The 22,049-nt window shown below is 35.8% G+C and overlaps 1 protein-coding gene across 1 annotated transcript in view; it reads left to right on the forward strand.

The window, feature by feature from the left end:
- The window catches only part of LRPPRC (leucine rich pentatricopeptide repeat containing), a 92,562-nt gene that overhangs the window by 57,510 nt on the left and 13,003 nt on the right, over positions 1-22,049 (forward strand). The window contains exons 26-31 of the mRNA XM_065632123.1: positions 6,814-6,882; positions 7,150-7,240; positions 10,109-10,251; positions 10,365-10,452; positions 15,042-15,165; positions 18,831-18,919. Coding sequence (XP_065488195.1) covers positions 6,814-6,882; positions 7,150-7,240; positions 10,109-10,251; positions 10,365-10,452; positions 15,042-15,165; positions 18,831-18,919 — 604 coding nt within the window. The remainder of the gene's footprint in view (positions 1-6,813; positions 6,883-7,149; positions 7,241-10,108; positions 10,252-10,364; positions 10,453-15,041; positions 15,166-18,830; positions 18,920-22,049) is intronic.

Raw genomic sequence — 22,049 nt, forward strand, 5'->3', positions numbered from 1 at the left:
CTGCTTTCTTAAAAGAACCTAAATTAATATGCTTCAAATAAGCAAATTTGATAAAGGAGATGACTGCTGAACAAGTTGCTTCTGGAAAGGGAGAGGGTAATGTGTTTGGAACATGGGATCATGGGAAGACCTGTGCATCCTTTCTTAGCTCCAGGGACTTTGTGTTAGAGAGAAGCTACTACCAAGTTTTATAATGTTTTTCATTCGTCATACAACATAAACCCACATTCCAGTGCAAAGAGCAAATATTTGCTCTGTTTTGAGTCCAGAACATCCTTGAAGATTTTGTTTTGAGCAGGTTTTTTGCATATTTTGGATGTCGCCTTTTTTCCAGCATGATTATTGTTTTGAAGCTCTCTTGTTGTCTAATGATTTTTTTTTTATAGTAATACTTTACTGCATAATTTATCTTTGAAATCTTACTTGTAAATGTAGGATATTCCAATAGTACTGAAACATAAGTCAGTCTCAGTTGTCATGAGTAAAACTGAAGTTGTAAAGCTCTTTCCTATTTTTATTTTGGTATTTTTGGAAAATAATCAAGTTTCTTTACTTTTTTTTTCAATGTCTGCCTAACATAAAGCAACATAAATTCCTGTTTTAAGTGAAAAAAATCAAGCCTTTACTATTTACTCAACAGATTAGAATCCTGTTGGTAGAGTCAGTCTACTATGTAACTGACAGAAGCTTCAAGGCAAATACATACTTAAGGAAAAAACAGACAAAAAAATCTCAAAGCCAACAGTAAAAACTTTTCTGGTGGAGACTATAAGCTTTGTATTTTCTTATGATGAACAACTGCTGCTTTTAATGTAAAAATTAACCCAGTAGAAGTAGGCTAGTTGCTACTGTGGGTAGGTGTAGGCAGAAAGGAGACCATGAGCTTGAGTTGTAATCACTCCCAAAAGGAGAGTTAGGAGGCTAAATCTGTATGTGTATGTCCCTTTATGTCTCTCACTAAATATCAGATAGTGCAAGTAAAATATCAAGTACGCTGTAATTGAGTTGGTTTTGAAGGCATTAGCTTGCAGTGGAGCAACTCATAATTTTCAAAACTCTGATGCTGCTTTAAAGTACTTGCCCTCATTATCAAACATGAAAAGTAGTCGTATTTATTGTGTTCAAGATTTCATACAGTTATTGCTTGCCCAAAAGGTTGGGCAAGTGTCTGGGTCTTTTGGATGAACTGCTCATTAAGTAAATCAATATTTATGGGTGTTGGGGTGTGTTCAGTTATATACATTTCTGGACAAAATTGCTTAAAAAGAACAAAAACATTTACTCATTTTTTAGAGAAATTCCATCTTAGTTACAAGCAGTTTGCAAGGTTTTATTTGGTTTAGAAAGAATAAAGGGATGAGGATATCCTGCTGTGCCATCACCAAAGAAACAATTTTTGAAATCCACAAGAGCTAAACTTCTTTCAAGGTGGAGAACGAACTTGTAGAAAAAGTGTTACTTCCACTGCCTGCCATATACAGACGTAGCTCTGGTGTTATCCTGGTCAGACAATGACTTAAAGAAAAGCTGAGCTAGAGAGAAGTACTATTTTTTATTAGATGGCTGATATGTTTGCAACAGGAAAGATACTTTTGACGCATGGATTATTTTTAGTTTTCTCAGTCTTTAGAGCTACATCTTTTATAAACTTCTGGACTGTTGCGTAAAAGTTGGTGTGTTCGGAGCCAGTAATCAAAAGAGTCTTCTGCGTTTCCTCTACATCCCTTTATAGTAGTTTACTTATGTTATGCTCTAAAGATTATAATGTAGGAAATACAGCAAAATGGTGTACTTGTTTAATACATATGAACACATTTAAGATTGTTTAAAAAATAATCTTAATGTAAATGTTTTATCAGTATTTTTTAAAAACTAATGCTTTGCTACTTGAAGGCGAAGGAGTTTTTAACAAGAGGCAAAAATATAACAGAAGTGTAAGATAATTTTAACCATCTCATCTATCAACTAGACTTAGATGGCCACGTAAGGTACAAAAACTTTATATCTGCATATTCGTTTAACTTTCTGACTAAGCAATACACCTACTCTTTAGTAGAAGTGAGGACTTTTGACAAGAGTTTTAACATGAGGGAAGATTCAAGCATAGCATACAGTGTTGATGTCATAGAAAACTGTACAAGTAAGCTGCCATGCAAAAATATCCCAGGCTTCATTGAAGCTGCATGGAATTTGTTAGATTGCCATAGACATTTTTGTGGAATCAGGGAAAAATCTGTCTTTAAATTAAGAACTTCCCATCAAATGTTCTGTTTTCACTGATGCTTATGTTAGAGAGAGCTGTTAGAAATGACATACATCAGTTCTTATAGCTCTCTGTTCAAGGCTGTCTGTTTGGAGAAGAAACGCATTTTCTTTCAAGACATTGCTTTGGCATCTAAATCTCAGTAACTGGTTCTGGTATTGGTAACATAAGTCTGTTATGGCTGTTGATATAACTCATCATGAAACATTCTTCTTCCTTTAGCAGCATTAGCTGTCTCTTATTATTACTGGCTTTTTCAGCTGCAAAGAGAGGAATGAATGGATCTACCTGTCCAAAAAATACCATCAGGAAGTGCTGCATGGATGGCATTTATAAAATTTTGCTGTTTCTTTCCAGTATGTTTGGATTGCTGATTATAGTAGAACTGTTTCCCTGAGAAGAAAATATAAGGATTTAGGAGAAAACGTAAAACACTTAAGGAGGGCAAAGTTAAACTTGGTTAGAGCTGGTGTGTTATTTACAGTGAAGTTGCACCATGGAAGGCTAGAATAAATTCTACAGAATAGGTAACAATTATTTTGCCAACCAGTGCACAGTAGTGCTTTGTGGAAGAGCAGTGTTGGAAGGTTGAAACAAGAGTGTCATCCATCTCGTGTCATGTGTATGCCAAGTGGAAAACACTTCTGCTGGCTTTTAAATAACGATGCATCCTAAGCCAGCGATAGCAAAAGTGATACTGTTTTGGGACATTCTCAACTCTTAGTTTTCTGAAAGTCCTTTTTGAGTAACACCACAGGGTTTCTGGTCTGTATGTTGGTTTTTGTCATTTTTCTCTCAGTAAGTTTTGTGTTTAAAGAGAAGAAGATCCCTTTAGGCAAGTAGAGAGAAATAAATACTTTCCGTATGTCCTATGTAAATTACTTAACTTTTTTTTTTTAAAAAGGGTGGGGTTTTTTTTAAATTAAAAACCAATATTTGTCTATTAGCTGAAACAGTTAAAGAACACAAATGTGAACAAAACTTGAATATTTATATCATTATCTAAAAATCTGAAAAAAAAAATCAAATATATTTGTCTCTGGCAGGCCAATATTTTCCCAGACAATCTGTTTTCTTTCAGCTGTAATAGTTAAAAATTAGTTCAAATAAAAATGTTACTATAGAAAAGATTTTTCTGGTGACCAGACCCCTCAATCACCTGTCTGAAGTGACTGGTTCTAGAAAAGAGGAGAACAAATGAACAAATTTCAGTCTCTTAGGGCTGTTGCATTCACATGATTTTTGGGTGCTGCTTGGCAAGAGTTCTTCTAAAGATGCAGCATATTTTTTCCCCTTCTGGTTAGTTTTCCTTTCTGTGTGTGAAGGTATAGAATCAGTGAGTAAGTTAGTGGAGGGTTGAATGTTGAGCCTCAGAAAGATAGTAGCAAATGTGTGAACAAAAATACAGAATGGTTTCTATAGGAGATATGACTAAGTAGGTGAGTTCTGATTAGTCTGTAGAAGAAACAGTGTAACAGGGAATTATTATATATACCACTCATGAAATTAACATGAGATGGAGAGGATAAAGAGAAATAAATTGTGCATTGTCTTCCAATGAAGCTAATAGAAGCTAGGCTGAAAACAAACATAAAGTAGTAATATTTTGGTGGTTTTCTGCAGAAGGAAGTTGAGGCAACCCTTTGCCGAAAGATCTTAGGAATGATAGATCTTACAGGGTTCCAGGGGTAACCAGAAAAGCTCATGTGAGAGAAATCACTTACTAGGAACAGTGTGACCCACTGAACCTCAAGTACTTGAAGGGTGACAGAGCACTGTGGGGGGAGTATTGCAGGTTTTCTGTCACTCTATATTCTCTTATAGGCACTGCTATGGAGAAGATAACAAGCTGGATGAACCTTTGGTTTGGTACAGTGCAACGGTTTTATATTCCAAGAGAATGTAAAAGCTGGAAAACCTCCATGTTTAGTTTATGCATTGTATGAATTGCTTGAGACTCACAGTATTTGTTTCATTCTTTAAAGCAGTAAATATCTTATAAAAATAATAAATGATAACAGGAAAAAAAAAAACAAAAACAAAAAAACCATTAAGACTCAAAAATAGATTTTTTTTTTTAATCCATTGAAACAAGCAAGATAAAATACTATATGAGAATTTGGAAGAATAATTAGAGTAACAGATTTTCACTTTTTTATTTATTGCTTGCATTTTTTTATTCTGTATTTTAGTGTACTGTATTGTAGAAAGTCTGCTTCCTGCTAAATGCAATGTTTAAAATTCCCTAAGATGGTAAGGGATAAGCTACATATATGGACTATCAGGCAAGCCCTGGAGATTTAGTTAATCTGACCTAGATGTTCTTTTGATGATTGAGACCTGCAGTATGTGAAAACACTTCTCAATTTCAAAATGAAACACAAGGATATCTGTTGTATAACTCAGCTGTCCTTGTAGTGACAGACACATCAATCATTTCTGAACAGGAAAGGATTTACTATAAAAAGTTTATAGCTTTGTAGCTGTTGTGTTCATTGGCATTCAGATCAGCAATGATATTGGAAATTGTAAGTGAATTCAGCATTTGAATTTTACCATGTCCTAAAGAGGATTAGCTACAAATGCAGGCAACATACTTTTTTCTTTTTCATTTTCAAGAGCCTGTTGTGTAAGATGTTAATTCTTGACTTAGTTTTCAGCATATTTTATGTGAAACTGCATGGTAGCTCTTAAAAGAGCACTGAACCAGGTACCTGTAAACATAAATAACTTTGGGGAAAAAACCTAATTGGGAAAAAAGCAAGTACCTGGAAAGCAAAACTGTGTTTATATATACCACTTTTGAATACGTGAGAAGCCCCTGTTTTTCTGTAACTCCTTGATCTGAGACTACTTTTGTAGTACAGTTAAATGCATAGGGAAGATGGTTCATGTTGAAGAACTGTGGGGTTAATATCCTTTTTTTAAAACAACCTTACAATGATTGCATAAAATGGTTTGGCTTATCGGTGGGATTATATGACCTAACATACACTGTTTCACACATATTTAGCAAATTTTAACTGGCTTGACTGAAGATCTGCATGCTGGTTTTCTTGTGTGTGATGAATTATTGCAGAAGGATGTAATAGTAATAATTCTGCACTTGGAAAATACAGGAAAAGGAAATTCTGTGTTAAAAAGAAGGTAAATTGACTTTTTCAATGGTAATTGTTTCCACTGTTTGGAACTGAGACTCAATATTTCTCAGACCTTTTTGTTCAAACTACCTCTTCTATGCAAAGTGGTGTTTGAATTTTGGAAGCTGCACTTCATGTTTAAAAAGTAGCAAGTTCTTATGAACAGCTAAAAGCCTTCAAGAGTCAAAACACATGTTTCTCTGTAGGGATGAACAGGCGTTTCCTTGGAATCACTTTGAGCTCTAGTAATGTGAATCTGGACGCCTGAAATGAAAGCAGAGTCCTCTCTGTAAACGATCCTGGTGCTAAAACAAGAGAGTATAAAGCAAATTCAAGGACTTTGGCGGAGGTGGGGGAGGTTAAGAGGTGAAAATGATGGATGCTTTGCCCACAGTTTTTTTGTATCCTTTTTTTTAGATATGTCACACACAAGTACTGGCACGCCTGTGATGTGTTCGTTTAAGAACTTTGAATTTTCCTATGTTTAAGAATTTCTTTAAGTGGAGGAACAGAGACTTTTATTATGGTCTGTGGTGCTGAGAAGGCACAATGTGTTAGTATGTACCAGATGGAGTTCCCAAGGACGGAAACCTTTTTGAGAATGTGTATTCTGTAGCTGTAGCCCATTTGAAACAATAAGGAAATTAATAAGTAAGGCACCTGGGAAAACTAATAACAGGAAGAACTATGGCATATTAACCATCATACATCAGTTCTTCCATGTACATGCTCTTAAGGGTAAGCCTTTGTTCTGTTCTGGGCAGGAATTGCCTCTCACAGTTAGTACCCCTGGCATCTGCATTGGCAGTGAGTTACAGCTGTAACAGGTACTGCTTCGTAAATAGCTGGTTTTCGTACTGAGCAAGAGAAGTCACTCTCTAAAAATACTATTATTTTTAGGTATTAATAGTTGTAAGAAAATGGCTAATATTAGCAGAGAAGGGGTACCAAAATGGTGGTGGTGTGGTTGAGAGGCGTGGTTTTCTAGTTGCAAAGACATTGCAGTGATGTTGAAGACGAACATTTCATTGTGTAGACAGTTTGGAAACGTTTGGTATAATTCTTTACCATGAGTAATACAAGTGATTACCATGGGTAGTGGCAATAATACTCTATTACTGTGGTGATAGAAATGATTTAACATTTCAGTTTATCTGAAATGTATTTTCAATCAACTCTCTTGGCATTGTTCAACCAACAAGGAAAATGTCTTGAATAAAATGCCTGCAATTTTTAAGTCGCTCATAAATGCAGCCTAACTTGATTATTTGTGAGCTTGTGGTCTTGTTCATGTTTCAAAAAATAAACAAGAACTATGAGCTTTTATTATGAGCGTATGTATTATGTTTACTTTGCTTTAGAATGTTCCATGTGAAGTAATGTTTTTTTTCTTCTGGAAATATTTTACAGACTCCTGGCTTTAGAGCACACTCTGGAAGGTTGCAGTGGTTTGCAAAAAGGTGTATAGCAGGTAATCAGGTATGTGGCTCATATCATGTCTTCTATGTAACTGTCATTTTATTCCAAGAAAAATTGTTTTGAAATATTTCATTGCATGATTTTTATGTTTGTGAAAGGCCGAGTGACAGGCTGATGAGGTGAACTTAATGCTCTGTGTAAATGCCGGTGTATACTTAAATAGAAATATTATTTTAGCTGAATGCACACAGCATGTAAGTGCACATATATAGAAAAATAATTGTTTGGCTGAGATATAACTCTGTTCTTCCTTCTTTCTTTTAAAAGATGGAGGCTTTGGAACACTTGGTAGAATTAACTCAAAATCTATTTGAGTGTGATAGAGATGAGATGTACTACTACCTTCTTCAACTCTGTGGTAAGTGAGCTTGTGATCTTTTTCATGTTGTAACCTGTTTTCTTTTGTGGTTGGAGACAGGAAATAACCCTGAATTACAGAGGAGTTTTATACTGATATGCAATTAGCCTCGATACCGTTTCTGAGATACCTTGCAGGAGAGAGACTACAGGTTGTTTTTACCTGCAGACCTCAACACTTCCACACAACTTCTGTAGTACAAGTCTTCCAATCCATGCTATTGTCTTGTATCCTAATTTCAAAGTTTACTCTGCTTTGATTTTTTTATATGCTTCAAGAAGAAAATCTGCTCATTTGGTATAATCTTCGTAACTGATAAAGATCTAGAGCCTTCTGTAATTGGAACAGTTTTTAAAGTCTAGAAAAAACATTTTGTGTTTAGAGCACTAAATAGTAAATTGAGGCATTAAAAAAGCATTACGGTGAGTGCTATGTACTTTGGTAATGCGTATGTATATATTAATGAGCCATTACAGCAATTTGATGTGTTTGGTCATGGGAAAACTTGCATTTGAGCTTGAAGTAGTTGTAGGCTGTTCCCCATGTATATTTTTGGTTGACTAGAACTAGTGATGTTTTAATGCTAAATAAAATACTATTCAAACCCCCTTCTTTTCCTATGGTAGTGAAAGAGGCTTCTTCCCCATTGCACTTACCACGAGCAGAAGCAATAAGTACTTCCACAGAAAAAATGACCAGAGACTCCTTGGGAACTTTGTTGCTTTTCATTTCCTGAACAGCCTCAGAAAGCTTCAAAACCTGAGAAAGCTTTGCCCAATTCTGGCTTTGCACATACTGGTTCGCCATCAAAAATCAAGTAGGCCTGAAAAGCAATCTTGTCTGAACAGGGAGGAAGCCTTCCTATTTCTGCACTCATCCTGTTCACCTCTGCAGTGACTAAGTCTGACAGTGTGCCTGCTAGGAAGAGAATCTAAGATACAATTTATCAAATTTTGTCATGCAAAATCTTCAGTCATCTTTCAAAAGACAAAACCAATTCCATCTATTCAAAGAAGTGGAAAACATTTGTGGGTGTCCATCACCATAGAAGACAAAAAACATGCGTATACCTGCTTTCCACCATTTTAGATTATCTATCAAAGCTTCCACATGCACAAGTACGGTAGAGTGTTGTCATTGTGGACTTAAGCCCTAAGTTCAGATCTGCTCAAAACTCATCTTCTTTGACTTCTGCTCTTACTTCATCTCCTCTGGCCCCGTGTCTCTATTGATGGCTGAATTTGCTCTAGTTGTCAGCACCTCTTTTAGAGTTGTGGAGCCCCAAACTGGACACAGTTCCCTAGATGTGGCCACATTAGTGTCAAACACAGGGATAAACACATGAAAAAGTGTTAAGACATTCTCTGTCCCACTCTGCTAACTGCATAACAATCTGCTTTAAAATGTTATATGCAGTATTTCATCCTTAAAACCAATTGTTTTATTAGATCTTAGGGTAGTCACCAAGTTTGCTGCTGCTTCTAATAAGCTGAAGTGATGGCAGAACCTTGTTGAAAGTGGGCTTGGATCTTGAACCTGCCCAGGTATATATCAGTGTGTTTTCCTAAACCCATTGCTGCTCCTGGACAGAAGAGAACATTGCGCTGTAACATTCCAGAATTGCATTGCAATATTGTTTGCAAAGCAGTATATACTGCTTTGAAACACCAACTTTATAACAATTCCAGAGAATATCCAAGTGTGTCATGCTGCTTCCAGGTGGCTGCTCCACCTTTTCCTTGTGTTATGACTTAGTCCGGTGGAGCCTGAGCTACAGAACAGCTGAAGTTCCTTAACTGAACAGTGGAAGAATAGCCGAAGGGCTGCTGTTACAGGCTGAGATATTGCCGTGTGAACGATTCATTCTGTCATCCACCTTCTGACTCTGCCTTCTTCCCTTGCATCCGTTCATGTCTGTGATTCTGAATTAAACTGTGGAACAGAGAGATTACAGCTAGCGGATGTTGGGGTTAGGTACCTGCCAATAGGACCTACAACTAGAAGTCAATACTATTCTAGTGACTTAGGAGACACAGGAAACCAGCTGCTCTATGTAGTTAAATAGTAATTAACTGTTTTCTTTCACAAAGTCCAGCTTTCTGTTTGTTTGCAGTTTTGTACAGTGATGCATATATAAATTGCTATTTTTGTTGTAAACAGTAGAATTATTCTGTAAATTTGGTACCAATTTATTAAGTTTTTTCTCTTTCAGAAAATTTGTATTTTACAATCTTCAGATATGCATTTTTTTTCTTAGTGAAAAGAGAGCCTGAAGGCTTAGAACACTTCTTTGATTTGAAAGTGGTAAACTTCTGGGATGTAGATGTTCTAACTCAGCAGCAATATAACCAGAGGATTTCATTTCAGGATGGAACTTAGAAGTGGTACCTTATAGCAGGCGTGTCAGACTCATTTTCACCGGGGGCCACATCAGCCTCGCGGTTGCCTTCAAAGGGTCGAATGTAATTTTAGGGCTGTATAAATGTAACTACTCCTACATTTATACAGCCTGCCTTAGAGTGTTCCATGTTTTGTAATAATTTAGAATTTTTTGTAATTATTTTTAGGATTAACAATCAAGAATATTAGAACTGATGAACTAGGAGAAACACTTCTGTGATATTTTTGGGTTGATTTCTCCTTCATTTGAAAATTCATAGTCCTTTTCGGTTTTTTCCTGTTTGCATCTTCTGGTGGTCGTCTGTGTATTAGAACTAGTTTAGAACTTTTGAAATTGATGATCATACGAAGCAGAAGTACATGACTAATTGAAGAACTATTTTCCAAAGATACCTTCTCTTGAATCACTTTAGATATGCATGTATACTCTAAATGTACTTCTGTCTGAAGATTTGACCATTGTTTCAGAGAACAACGATGACTGGAAAAAGGCTGAAGCTATTTGGACTAAAATTCAAGAAGAAAATGTTGTTCCTCGTGAGAAAACACTAACCTTACTGGCTGATATACTTGAGAAAAATGGTCAGGTTGTTCCATTTGAGGTACCGAAGGTAATTGAAATTTAGCTTTCTTAGCTAACAATACTTTTGGATAGGTTTCTTTCCATTGAAAAATGTTAACAGATAGCATTACAGTAACTTAAATAAGTTTGTTTGTTTTAAAGGTTAGATATGAAGATACCGGAAGTTTAAGTGCTTCTAAAGTGGAAGAAAGAAAAATAAAAATGCTTTGCAAGAAAAACAATGCAAAAGGTAAACCGAAAACCACTATTCTTTTCCCCTTCAGCATTAATTTTAAGATTTTGAATAACTACAGAGCAACAGATGCTTGCTGCTGGTTTGCTGGCATGTTAGGAAGGGTACGTGATCATGTTACCTGCCAATATTCTGCTTCAGAAACTGATATGAGAGAGATATGCTAAAATATTTAAAGTGTCATTAGAAATGCTGACTTTTAAATGTATGTTTGAAAGCCAGTCTGTGGGGAAGTTACCAGTTTTAAAATTACCAAAGTATTGCTGCTCTGGAGTTCACTTTTTACTGTTGGGTTAACACTGTGTTCTAGACTTTCAAATGTATCCATTAAACACCAGAAACTAAAGTTATGTACAGGATTGATGCTACAAAAATACTGCTTTTATGGTTCTCGGAAAATTGAGCTGTTTGGTCACAAGTTTTATGGTGTGAGACATGAGAAGTGTAGTGAGAAGAAAGATTAATATCAAGTGAAATAGCTGTGACACGTTTATGGGAAGGCAATTACCTATTAAAAGAAGTTGTTCAGAGATTTTGTTATTTGCCACTGCTGTTGAAGTCTTAATGAGATCAGGGATGGTTCCAAGTGTACTTCAGGTACCTAATTTAACCTACAGATTTGGCAAAGAAGTTAACTAAATGAGATTAAATGAGGTGGGACTATATTATGGAGATAATAGTTGCTCTCTTCCTATCTGGCTTTTATTTGTTAGTCTATTACCTATTTGCTGAGGTTGCAAGGCGGTTTATTTCTATAGGAAGGGAGGATTCAATGTGTTGCATAGTCTCTTCAGTTTCTTTACAACTAAGATTAAAGTTGCCCAGCTTGGTTTCCAAAACTCCTATGCCTCTGGGTGCCACTCCACAAATAAAATGGCCTGACTGAGAAATCACTTCAGATCACTTCTGCTGTGAAAAACTAATAACTCTTCTGTGAGAACTTCCCTGCCTCAGATAAAAACAGAATTACCTTAAAACATAGGTATTTACCTTTGTATATGGAAAGGAGGAGTGTCAGTGTAGTACTGTTGGCTCAGTCTGTGTGTAAGTCATTGGAAATGCATTTGTACCCATCTCATCCCGAAGCAGCGCACAGCACTACTGAGCCTTTCAAGGAGGGGAGGAAATCAGCCCATTTCTAGTTTTTGCCAAGGTGCAGAGCATTTGAATACTCTGGAAATCCTAGTTTTCTTCACCTGTACTATGACAAATAACTGGATATCTCCCTTGAAAGCAGATTAGAAAACAGAATTAAATAGGTTTAAAAAAATTAATTCTGCTGAATGAGGAAGATTTGTAAATACAAGATGCCTAGTTATTTTCTTAGTGTCATCAGTGTATTTTACAGGTTGATTTTTAAGCTTTGAGTTTTTAAAAGAAGAATCTGTCAGTCGTTCACGCAGTTAACTTACGTCGTTAGTGAAATGACCCTACAGAGTTATTCTGTTGCAGGAGCACTGATTAGAAATCTACAGCGGAGTCTTGATATTCTGCATAGAGGGAGTCCAATCTCATGTATATGAATTTAAGAATCATATGTGTTATGGCAGACATAATCTGTTCAGGAAATCCTTTGTGCTGGGAAGTTTTGGGAATCTAAAGAAAATATGAGAAATGCAGAAATATTTTTCACTGAAAAACCTGCAAAATTAATAGAATGTATTTTATAACATTATTCTTAGAAAAGTGCCTTATCCCACTGATATCATAAATTATCAAGTGGAGAGCAGGAGAAAACTAAATATGCCTTGGACCTTGCAGAGAGACTAGTTTAAAACAAAAATAAAAAATGTAACTGCTTACAGTCTATTAAGATATTTTATATTTAATTTATCAGTAAATTGTCCCTGCATGTTTCTTTTATTTAAAGGTGTTGTATTTGAAAGGAGGTGGTCTTGATCTATTGGGAATTAAGGAAAAAAAGGCAAATGTTGGGAAACAATTCCTCTCCTGTTGGGAAACAGTTTATCTTTGTCTTAAAAAGACTTATAAAAACTAAGTCGTCACTTTAATGTAACAGTATAATGTAATTTTGATGTGAATGTAATAGGGCAGAAGATAACTTTTTATCAACATCCTCTTTTTGATGGGAAAAAGATTACCTTAATCTAGTTATGTAACTAATTTAATGAATTTACCCACTCTGACACGGGGGTGTTCTGAAAATCTGTGAGGTGCTTGATTTATGCAAAGTCATTTTTTCATTTTTATCTTCCTTCCTCAGTGTGAGAACTTTACTCCAGGGGTTCATGTTACACATAGCCAAAACAGTGGCAATTACTGAAGCAAATTTGATTGCCTTGAGAGCTGAGACTTTCCTGGCAAATTGTCACTTTTATAACAGATCTTTCTGCTTGAAATAGCTAATATAACAGTATGATTTTAAAACTAAGAACTTTCTTTTCTGAATGCTAATATACTTTAACAATTTTAGATGCCATCTGAAGAAGTAATAAGCGGATAATACCTGATCCGGCATATGTCTCAATTTGAGACTCATCTAGCTCGTCTCCAAACATGCTACTTGCACTGATGCAAAATAAAGTATAGAAAAGAATCTGCATAGGATAATCATTCTGAGGTGAAGACTGACAGCAAAACAGCCTACAACAGGAAAACAAAACTAATACAAAGATTTTTAGTTCTTCATTGAACTGGGCATTACAAAAGAGATTTCAATATATTTCCTTGTAGAAGGAGGTCTTATATTTTGTGGACTGTGATAACTGATGGTAACATATGCTCGACATCATATTCACTGGTGGCAAGGTCCATTCCTGTAGCCAACCAGTGGAGAAAAACATTCAAACACAGGGCAAAATCCTAGGTCAGTCCAAAGACAGCAGAGCTTTTGCAGGAGTCTACAAACATAAGGAGTTTTTTTGCTTTAAAAAATAGAATTTGAACAGGCTTTCATGAGCAGAAAGAACAAAGCTATCACCAGTCAGCTGCTTTTTTGTTAATTAAATAATTAGTTACACTTGTAATAGATTATCAGTGAAAGGGGTTTTGTTATTGTTGAATGTGATTGCTAGTCTACTGGTACCTCAGATTTCAGAAAAGCCGAAGAAAAAGATGTCTTTCCCACTGAATTTAATTGTGAACATGCTATGAGCACTGGTGTTCAGCATCTGAGCAGGCAAGAGAGTTCAGCACATTGCAACAGGTCAAGCTTTAACCTCAGACCTGTAGCTAAACATGGTGAAGGATTTCAAAACCTTTCTTGTGTCATCCTGTTGTTTTATTGGTCTTTTGGTTGACAATGCAATTACTGTTGTGATGTCAGACATGAGTCATATTCTCTCTCCACCTCTCTCATGTCTCTCCGTGTCTCTTGTATACATGAAACTCAGATGTGGATTTTATTTTTACTGTGATATACTTATCTGTTTTCTCTGTTCATATAGATGTATATGTGTGTGTGTATATTTAATATAGCTCCAAGTGTCCAAAGTAGATTACAGATGGCAGTGTTAATTCTGATGATTGACTCAGTGTAAGACTTTGTGTGTTGTAAATAATATATTTTATGCATAGTTAGTTTTATGCCTGCATTTCAGGATGTTTTTATGGATAGTCTTTGGTTGAAGAACTTTAAGACTCAAACCAAAAGGCACATCAACAGTTTTGGTTTGGGGAATGCCAGCTTAAAATTCCTCAGCACACTGTAGTGAGTGCTATTAGTGTGATGCTTCTTGTGACAATAAGATTCAAATGAGGTGCCGTCATCTTTGCTTTCAAAGTATAAGAAAGATACTTAACACTTGGCTGTGAAATTTGTAGTGATAGTCCAAGTGTTTCTGAAAAGTTTTGAAGGTTATTATGGCTATGATTTGAATTAGCTAAGGGATTGGGTTTTGTGTCTCATTAAATGAAGCATGGAATCACAGTTTTGATGTAAAGATCATTTGTGGTTCTTAACACAGCTTTCTAGAGTATGTTACAGCCTTTATAGCAGTTTTATCTGCATGTTTATAGCTGTATAATCTTGTTTCAGAAAAATAAATGACTGAAAAGTGTGCTTATCATTTTTTCCCCCTTTTTGGTAACATCCTTTCATACACTGACAGTTATTGTGAATGCATGAAATAAAACTGTTAATCAGTCAAACAAATGCAGCGTAGTTTACTTGTTAAATATCTGTATATTTGTAAATTGTATGTTTTGTATAAATCTTGTCGTAGCCAAATAATTTGATCTCCCCATATTGCAATCACCTCCTATATTATTTGTTAAAACACTGTTGTGATCATGCACCAGACACTGTAACTATATACCCCAGAATTACGTGTTGCTTTAAAAATCCTGAGTCTTCCCCTTCTAACCAGCTGAGTTGGTATTTAAGCAACAGCCACATATAGAAAAAGAGCAGCAGCAAACTTTTTCTTTTGTGGAGGTGTATGTCAGTTTATTGTTGTAAACAAGCAGTTTTGAACAAGCTGTAGCCAACAGCTTTGGGCTCAAAGGTGTAAGCAGAGGATAAATAGATTTTAAAAGGACCTTTTCAATGAACAGGTGATGTATTTCTATGACCCACATCATTGCTATATGACACTTCATTTTGGCTTTTTTTTTTTCTTTTTTAGAGGCCTACAATGTTTTCCTGAAAATGCAAGGAAAGAATGAGTTTCATTATCGTTCTTACAGCATCCTTATAAAAGCGTTGTTAACACAGAATTGTCTTGAAGAAGCCATCGAAGTAAAACACATGTAAGACTTTTATGTGTTTCGACAATTTTAATTGTTTAGTGGGGGCTGGTTTTAAATAATTTCAGGATGATTTTCAGGTAAGTCCTTGTGGGAAAACAGGTCATCGTGACTGGTAATTAGGAGTTATGGTAAGAAATATACCAGCATTTCGTAGAGTGATATGCCAGATATTAAAAAGATACTAGAGTGACAGTATGTATTGCTAATAACTCATTTCAGCTAACAGTGTCAACAAATGTACTTGGCATCAGAACTGAAAGTCTCCCCTTCTGGCAGTCTGCCTTGTCCTCTTTAGAGCAATATCCAAACAGACAAGATTCCTTCACTTAGCTGCCCGTGAGCCTTCCCCTCAGTGCCGGTCCCCGCTGCTGTCCCCCCCGCCCACGCTCCCTGGCAGCTGGCTGCCTGCCACATGCAAAATGGTACATTTGACTCGGATGCCAGTGGCGAGGAGATGACCAGAAACCTAAGATCCAGCTCTTACACTTATGAAATAAATCCAACCTGCTGTCATGTGTCATTAGAATCACTGGAATCAAATTAACTTTCAGTGAGTTGTATGGTACACCACTTGCTTTAATTATTGCCTGTACTGTGTGTTCTGGTCAGATTATAGGCTTCAAAGTAAGAGTGTTACTACTCATCAATGTAGAGGTAAAAAGAACAAAAATTTAAGGAGTTCAAGTCATTCAGTTTCTTCAGCTAAAACAAGAACAGTGGTTGTCATCAAGAGTGTTCCCTGAGTATAGTGAATTTGAAAGTGCATGTAGGTAAGATGCATAGGGGACTATGAAAATTAATAATTTTTAGAGTCAACTTAGTTTTTGATGTCCAAGAACAGTATAGTGTAAGACGATGTTTATTATTTTCATGTTTTCTTAAAAGTGTTTAGACAGAATACATTGAAAAAGTATTTGAGTTCTGCATTCAGAAGAACAAATAATGTTTTTTCAAATAGGTCTCAGTAACTGGACTTGATGCTAAGGAATGTTTGTGCTTGATGGATATATGGCTTATAGCAAGGAAAAAGTAAAACAGTTTATCAAATTAAGCTCCCTGAAATGGAAGTAACCGATCAATCTTTGTAAATAGAAGATGGAAAGGACATGTTTTAGAAGTACAAAGAATATTGATAAAATTTAGGTAGTTTGTTAAACATTCACAGGAAATATTCAGGTATCAAAAGGTTTATTGAAAGATTGTTCAGGGAAAAAGTTTGAAACTTCCTACTGAGGATTTTTACATGCATTGACTGCTTCCCTGCTGTGCACCTTAAACACACTTCTAAACAAGATGCCCAAAGTATTGCATATTATCAGCAGTAATTTGCAGATTGGTAGAGCAGAAAGAATGGTGGCTTCTTCCTAGTATATCAGTGATTCAGAATTCGCACTTTAGATAAGTATTTCAGTGTGTAAATTCAAAATGAAGGGAAAAAATGAACAAAAATTTTAAAAACTGAAAGAGTTGCAGATGTGTTTTAAAGGACTAAGCCTCTGAACCTCAAGATACTTAGGAAAAAAGAAAATAGGATTTAATAATAGGTTCTCTTCTTTGTCACTGGTCACAGCCAACCGGCATAATAACTCCAGTGCTTTTCAGAACTTCTACTCCATCTTATAGTGAAGAAATTCCAAGTAATGACATTCTAAGAAGCCTGTAACAGCTCACTGTTGCATCAAGACAGAAAATGCTTCATATTGGTGGTGTTCACGGTGTTTATCTTCTATCTTTTTTCTAGTAACAAAATCATGCTTACATTAAGCATTTTCAAAAGTCTGTAAGTTCTACATTATTCGCTGAAATAGAGAAAGTGATTGTGTGTACACATGGTTGAGGAATAGCATATCTGTGTTTTTCGCACACATTTCTGCATGCTTAACAGTTTTACCAACCTCATATTACAAAAAGATAACTCCTACAAAGCCTAAATGTGTGCAGTGGCCTGAAACTTCTGCAACTCCTAATATTTTCATAAAATAAAGGAAAGCTGCCTTCATATATACAAGCTAACATCTTTTCCTTTTTACTCTGCTTGAAGCCAAATTTGAAATGTAAATAATATTTAGAGAACCTTAGTATGAATATTAGCATAGGCAATAAAATACGTATTTTTAATTTTAAAAGGTCAGATTATTTTATAACTTCCCTCTTGTTAGCAGAACTGAGAAACTTCCATGAGAAAATGATGTGGTAGAAGGAAATTGCACTCCTACTCTGCCTTTGGAAAAAAAGAAACAAACCCAAACATCCCAGAAGGTTACTGATCTGTTGGTCAACCCAAGTATAATTGCTCTGGCATTCTAGCACTGTTTTGAGGAGTATTTACTTCATTTAGTCCAAGAAGTTTTAAATAGAAATTTAGAAGTATTGGAATGATGGATTAGTTCTGTAATAGTAGCTAACATCTATTTAATCACACTAAAGATTGGAAGATTGGAGAAAGTAAATCCTTTGTTATATGTAATTTACAGTCTCATGCATGAATTGTTGACTTAAGGGCTTTGACAGATGGGACAAAGGGGAAAAAAAAAAAGGCGGAACTGAGCAGTGGATGCTTAGGCAGGGATTAAGAGGATTGGTTGGGAGAGTAAGAAAATCCTGAGTCCAGTGACTGCATTTGTGAGCCTGGGAGGCTGAAAGTGACTGAGAGGATAGTCATATTGTGTGCAATGGGAAGGATTTTCTTGGGATTGAGGAGAATAATTTAGCAATGACCCTGCTTACCTCCCAATCCGCTCAGCCTCTAAGTTCAAGTAGGTAGGCTGCTCAGTTGTTTGCCACAAGATGATCAGTGAGGTTTATCTCGATTGCTGATATGGTAAATGGCAATGCCCCCCTTTTCCATGTAGAGATTTTGTAATCTAGAAATGAACATTTGTAAAGTTATCCTTCTATATTAAAAATGTGGCTATATGTCATTTAGGAATGGGAACATTTTGTAGTATAAGATCTATGGGATTGCTGGCTAGTCTCTCTTGACTAATTTCCAGAGTGTTAGAAAAGCTTTAGCAGTGTTATTAAAGATTCTCTTTGCTGTAGATACGTGAAGTTTTGTATTACAGGAGATAAAGAATTGGTAAGCGAAATAAAATTTGAACATGGGTAAGGCAGCAAATGGGGTATGTTCTCTTTAAAACCTGTATACATCTAGATGACAGAAATTTGAAAATTAATCAACCAAATGATATGGTGTTAGTTCATAATATGCTTTAGTTTATGTTTAAAATATACAGTGCTGAAAATAAATGTTTCATTTTTATTGCTGAAAGAATAGTTTTACATTTTATAATTATGGTGACTATTGAAAAAAGAAGAAAAAGTATCCAGCTTAGGATACAACAGAACAATGCAGGGCATGCAGTTATTTTAGTCATCTAATATGTCAGCATTCAAGAATCTGAACCGATTGTTTAAAAAAAATCTTGTACTTTGTTTCTTTTGTTGCTCACTTCCAACTTTGTCATCTGTCAGAATGCAAAAAAAAAATTATCCTTCTATAACCATTGACAGGATAACACAAAAGCTGTCTCCAGGTCGATATTTTGCAGCAATATTTTTAACATACGAACAGTAGTTTTTATAATTTCACCTTGGTGCTCAACCATTTATTATCGTATCAGAAGCATGTCAGTAATTCCTTTCTAAATGTCTGCTTCTTTTAGTGCTGAGACCCACATCAAGGGCTTCACACTGAACAGTGCTGCCAGCAGCCTCCTCATCATATCGCAAGTTAGGCGGGATTATTTGAAAGGTATGTCACAATGCTTGACCTTTACGTCACATTAATGCCTCTGCAGATTTTTCTTGTAACGCCCTTCGAATACTTGGATAAAGGAGTCCATTTAGCAAATTACCTGCTTATCAAGAGCCTTTTGTGGTAGCTGAGAGACGTAAATTACTGTACATGCATTTATAATACAGCTTGAATATGAATGTACTTGTCATTTGACCACTTAGTCCAGTTTCCATTCCATTTAACACAAGATGGGTTTTCTTAAGATGAATCACAGCTCTTCAGACATGCAAAATTTGTGCTCCAGAACGAGAGAAAGTACAGGCTTTCAAGTGCGTTAAAATTCACAGCACAAGTCATTTTGCTTTGGAAATTAACATACTTTAGAGCATCTGAAACAATTCCCAGCAGTTGTTTCTTGCATATTGTGTTGGTTGTGTGAGATATCACACGAGTTAAATTGACTGTTAAATGTGCAGGATTGTGCACTAAATGATTATAATATTGGTTTTAAAACTTAATCAAATACTTTTTAATGGTTCTCAATACCAACAGTAACAAAATACTCAGTTTGGTTTTCTTTTTAATTTAACGATGATGACAGAAAATGAAATGGTGGCCGAAGAGCATGTAAGGGTACCCAACAAGATGGTGGATAAAGTTTGTAGTTGTGTTGTTTTAGTTCCCATCATTGGTTGTTTTTCAGCCCAGAGTTCAGCTCCACGGTGTTACATTGTACTTACTTAGTTGTTCTCTAGAACTCTTGTGAAAGGAAAACTCTGCAAGGACATAATTTTACATACAGTCCTGTGTCTCTTATCCCTGTGCAAGCGTAAGTACACTGTTGATATGTATTTTTGTCAGTACCGTTAAGCGTTAATGCAGCTATGTCCAAAGAAAATGTATTACAATGAACTGGATTTTGCTTGCACACCAGAAGGCATACCAGAAAATCCATTTTTGATTCTGCCATCGGTTAATTTTATTTCACTCCATTAGGCATAGCTGTAGTAGCCCATACCTATGTAACATCAGCCACATTAAAATACTCTAAAAGGAACATTTAGATGCATCTTGTCACTTATACTCCTTCCTGCAGCTGATAAACTCGTCTTCTTTCAAATTCCTTCCCTGTTCAGTCTCCAGTCTGAGGTCATTGCCAGGTGTCATTGACTGAAGTATTTGCGGGGAATGCAATTGCTTCTCTCACTCTTGGCAAGTCTTAAGTTTTTGCAGCTTGCAAGTCCTTCACCTGACATTCCTGTCTGATTTTATTCTGATAAAGTTTCTGCTTTTTCTTGTCCAGTGTGCCATGAAGTTTTCCCAGTTCCTCCTAAATATTACAAACCAAAAATCTTCCCTTCTTCAGAACATGAGTGATGTTTCTGTATTCTGCCAATATTTTGTGCTAACTACATGATTTCTTTTTAGCTAGCATACTGAACTCTCTGCCACGTCAACCCCTCTCCCTTGCTGTGCTCTAAAAGTGTTACTTTTTGCATAATACAAAGTTTCTCAAAAGTCTGTGGAACTACATTGGTTGGCAAAATTATATTGTCCTTTATCTTGTGCTTTGAACAAGCTTTACCTTGGTAATTTAATCGATTAGTCAGACTTGATCCCTGTTTCTATTTTAATTTGAAAGGTATTGCTTCTCTTTTTGTAAGTGAAGTCTTGAAAATGCAAGCTACTAAATATTTCAACCATTCTGGTCATTTCTGAGGCTCATAGATGACACAAAAAATTTTGGGACAGTCTTTTTGTAATCTTTTGGTGGTGAACTCCATTTGACCTACATCCTGTGGTGGCTTTCACTTGCGTAAAACTTGCTGGTTTTATTACTCCCTCATACAGTTCACCATCATTCTTTGCTGTGTAATGTGATGTAGTTAAAAGTTTTTATGTAGGTCCCTGAGTAAACTCATAAGAGCTCTCTGTAATATCTTCTAGCAAGAACTTGGTAAAACTCAGGTTACTTTAAAGAGTCAGAACTTGGGTTTCACAGTATGGAATTGGCAGGGCTTATAGGAAAGCCTTTTAATAGATAAATGGTCGGTTTCCACATAGTTACATGCTTTTAAGTACTGAAAAATAAGGGATTAAATTATGAATTCAGATTAGTACTAATGAGTGCTTTTGCGTAAGGAAAAAAAGAAAGATACCAGCAGAATTATCTAGTATGCTACTAGTACATAATTTCTTGCAGTAGTGCTGCACACGTGCAGCTTTCAAATCTTTGTCTGTCCTTGTTCTTGAGAAGGCTGCTCATGCTCCATGCTGAAGGGAGGTCTGCCCTTAAGTCAGGAGAGAATTTGAACTTAGCATATGTTTTAAGTTTGCTTTTTAAATTTTGGGAATCTTACCCCTGATGCCTTCCTCCTTTTTTTCCCCTCTAAAAAGAAAGGGGGGTGGGTGCGGAAAGAAAATTTGCCATGAAGGAAGGTTGGGCATACAGGATGTTTTTTCTTCCTTTCTTTTAAAAGGGTAATATTTGGTTTCTGCAATACCTGCATATTGAATTGGAATGTTAATGCTGTGGAGTTCAAGTGGGTGTGTATTATGTTAGAAGTGTTATCCCTTGGTATTATAATTATTATCTGTTATTAATCCTGCCTGTGCTGGTAAGGAGTAAGAGATTTTTAGCAGAAGGGCATGTCTTTCTGTGTATGTTTGCTCATGTCTAGTGTAAATTGACAGGAATTCTGGTTAGACAAGTGAGTGTGACTGCACCTGTGGTGGGTTTGGGGAATTTGTGGCAGATGGACAGGAGATTGATTTTGTGTGGTTTTAAGATAGGTAATTGCTTTAATTTTAGGAGTTCTTGAGGTAACTTTCCAGTTTTGAGTTAATTTTTTTTCTTGTATGGAGACTTCTGTCTGATGTTTTTATTTTAAAAATTAAATGTTGGTAAACAAAGTTTTGGTGCACACTTAAAAAGAGAAATCTGAATACTAGACTTCAGCAGTTTCAGTAATGAGTTACGTTTTTAAACTGTATTTGTTCTTAAGTATGCAACATTTTTGGTTTTTAGTAAAGAAAATTTATTATAGTTTGAAGAAAAAACAAGCCGAAAAGGTCATGACTTTAAGGTCATAAGGGAGGATGTTTATGACACAGCAACTTTCCTTGAGCTGGATACTAAAATAAA

Source organism: Caloenas nicobarica, chromosome 3 (assembly GCF_036013445.1).
Source record: "Caloenas nicobarica isolate bCalNic1 chromosome 3, bCalNic1.hap1, whole genome shotgun sequence".
In the NCBI taxonomy this organism is placed as follows: Eukaryota; Metazoa; Chordata; class Aves; order Columbiformes; family Columbidae; genus Caloenas; species Caloenas nicobarica.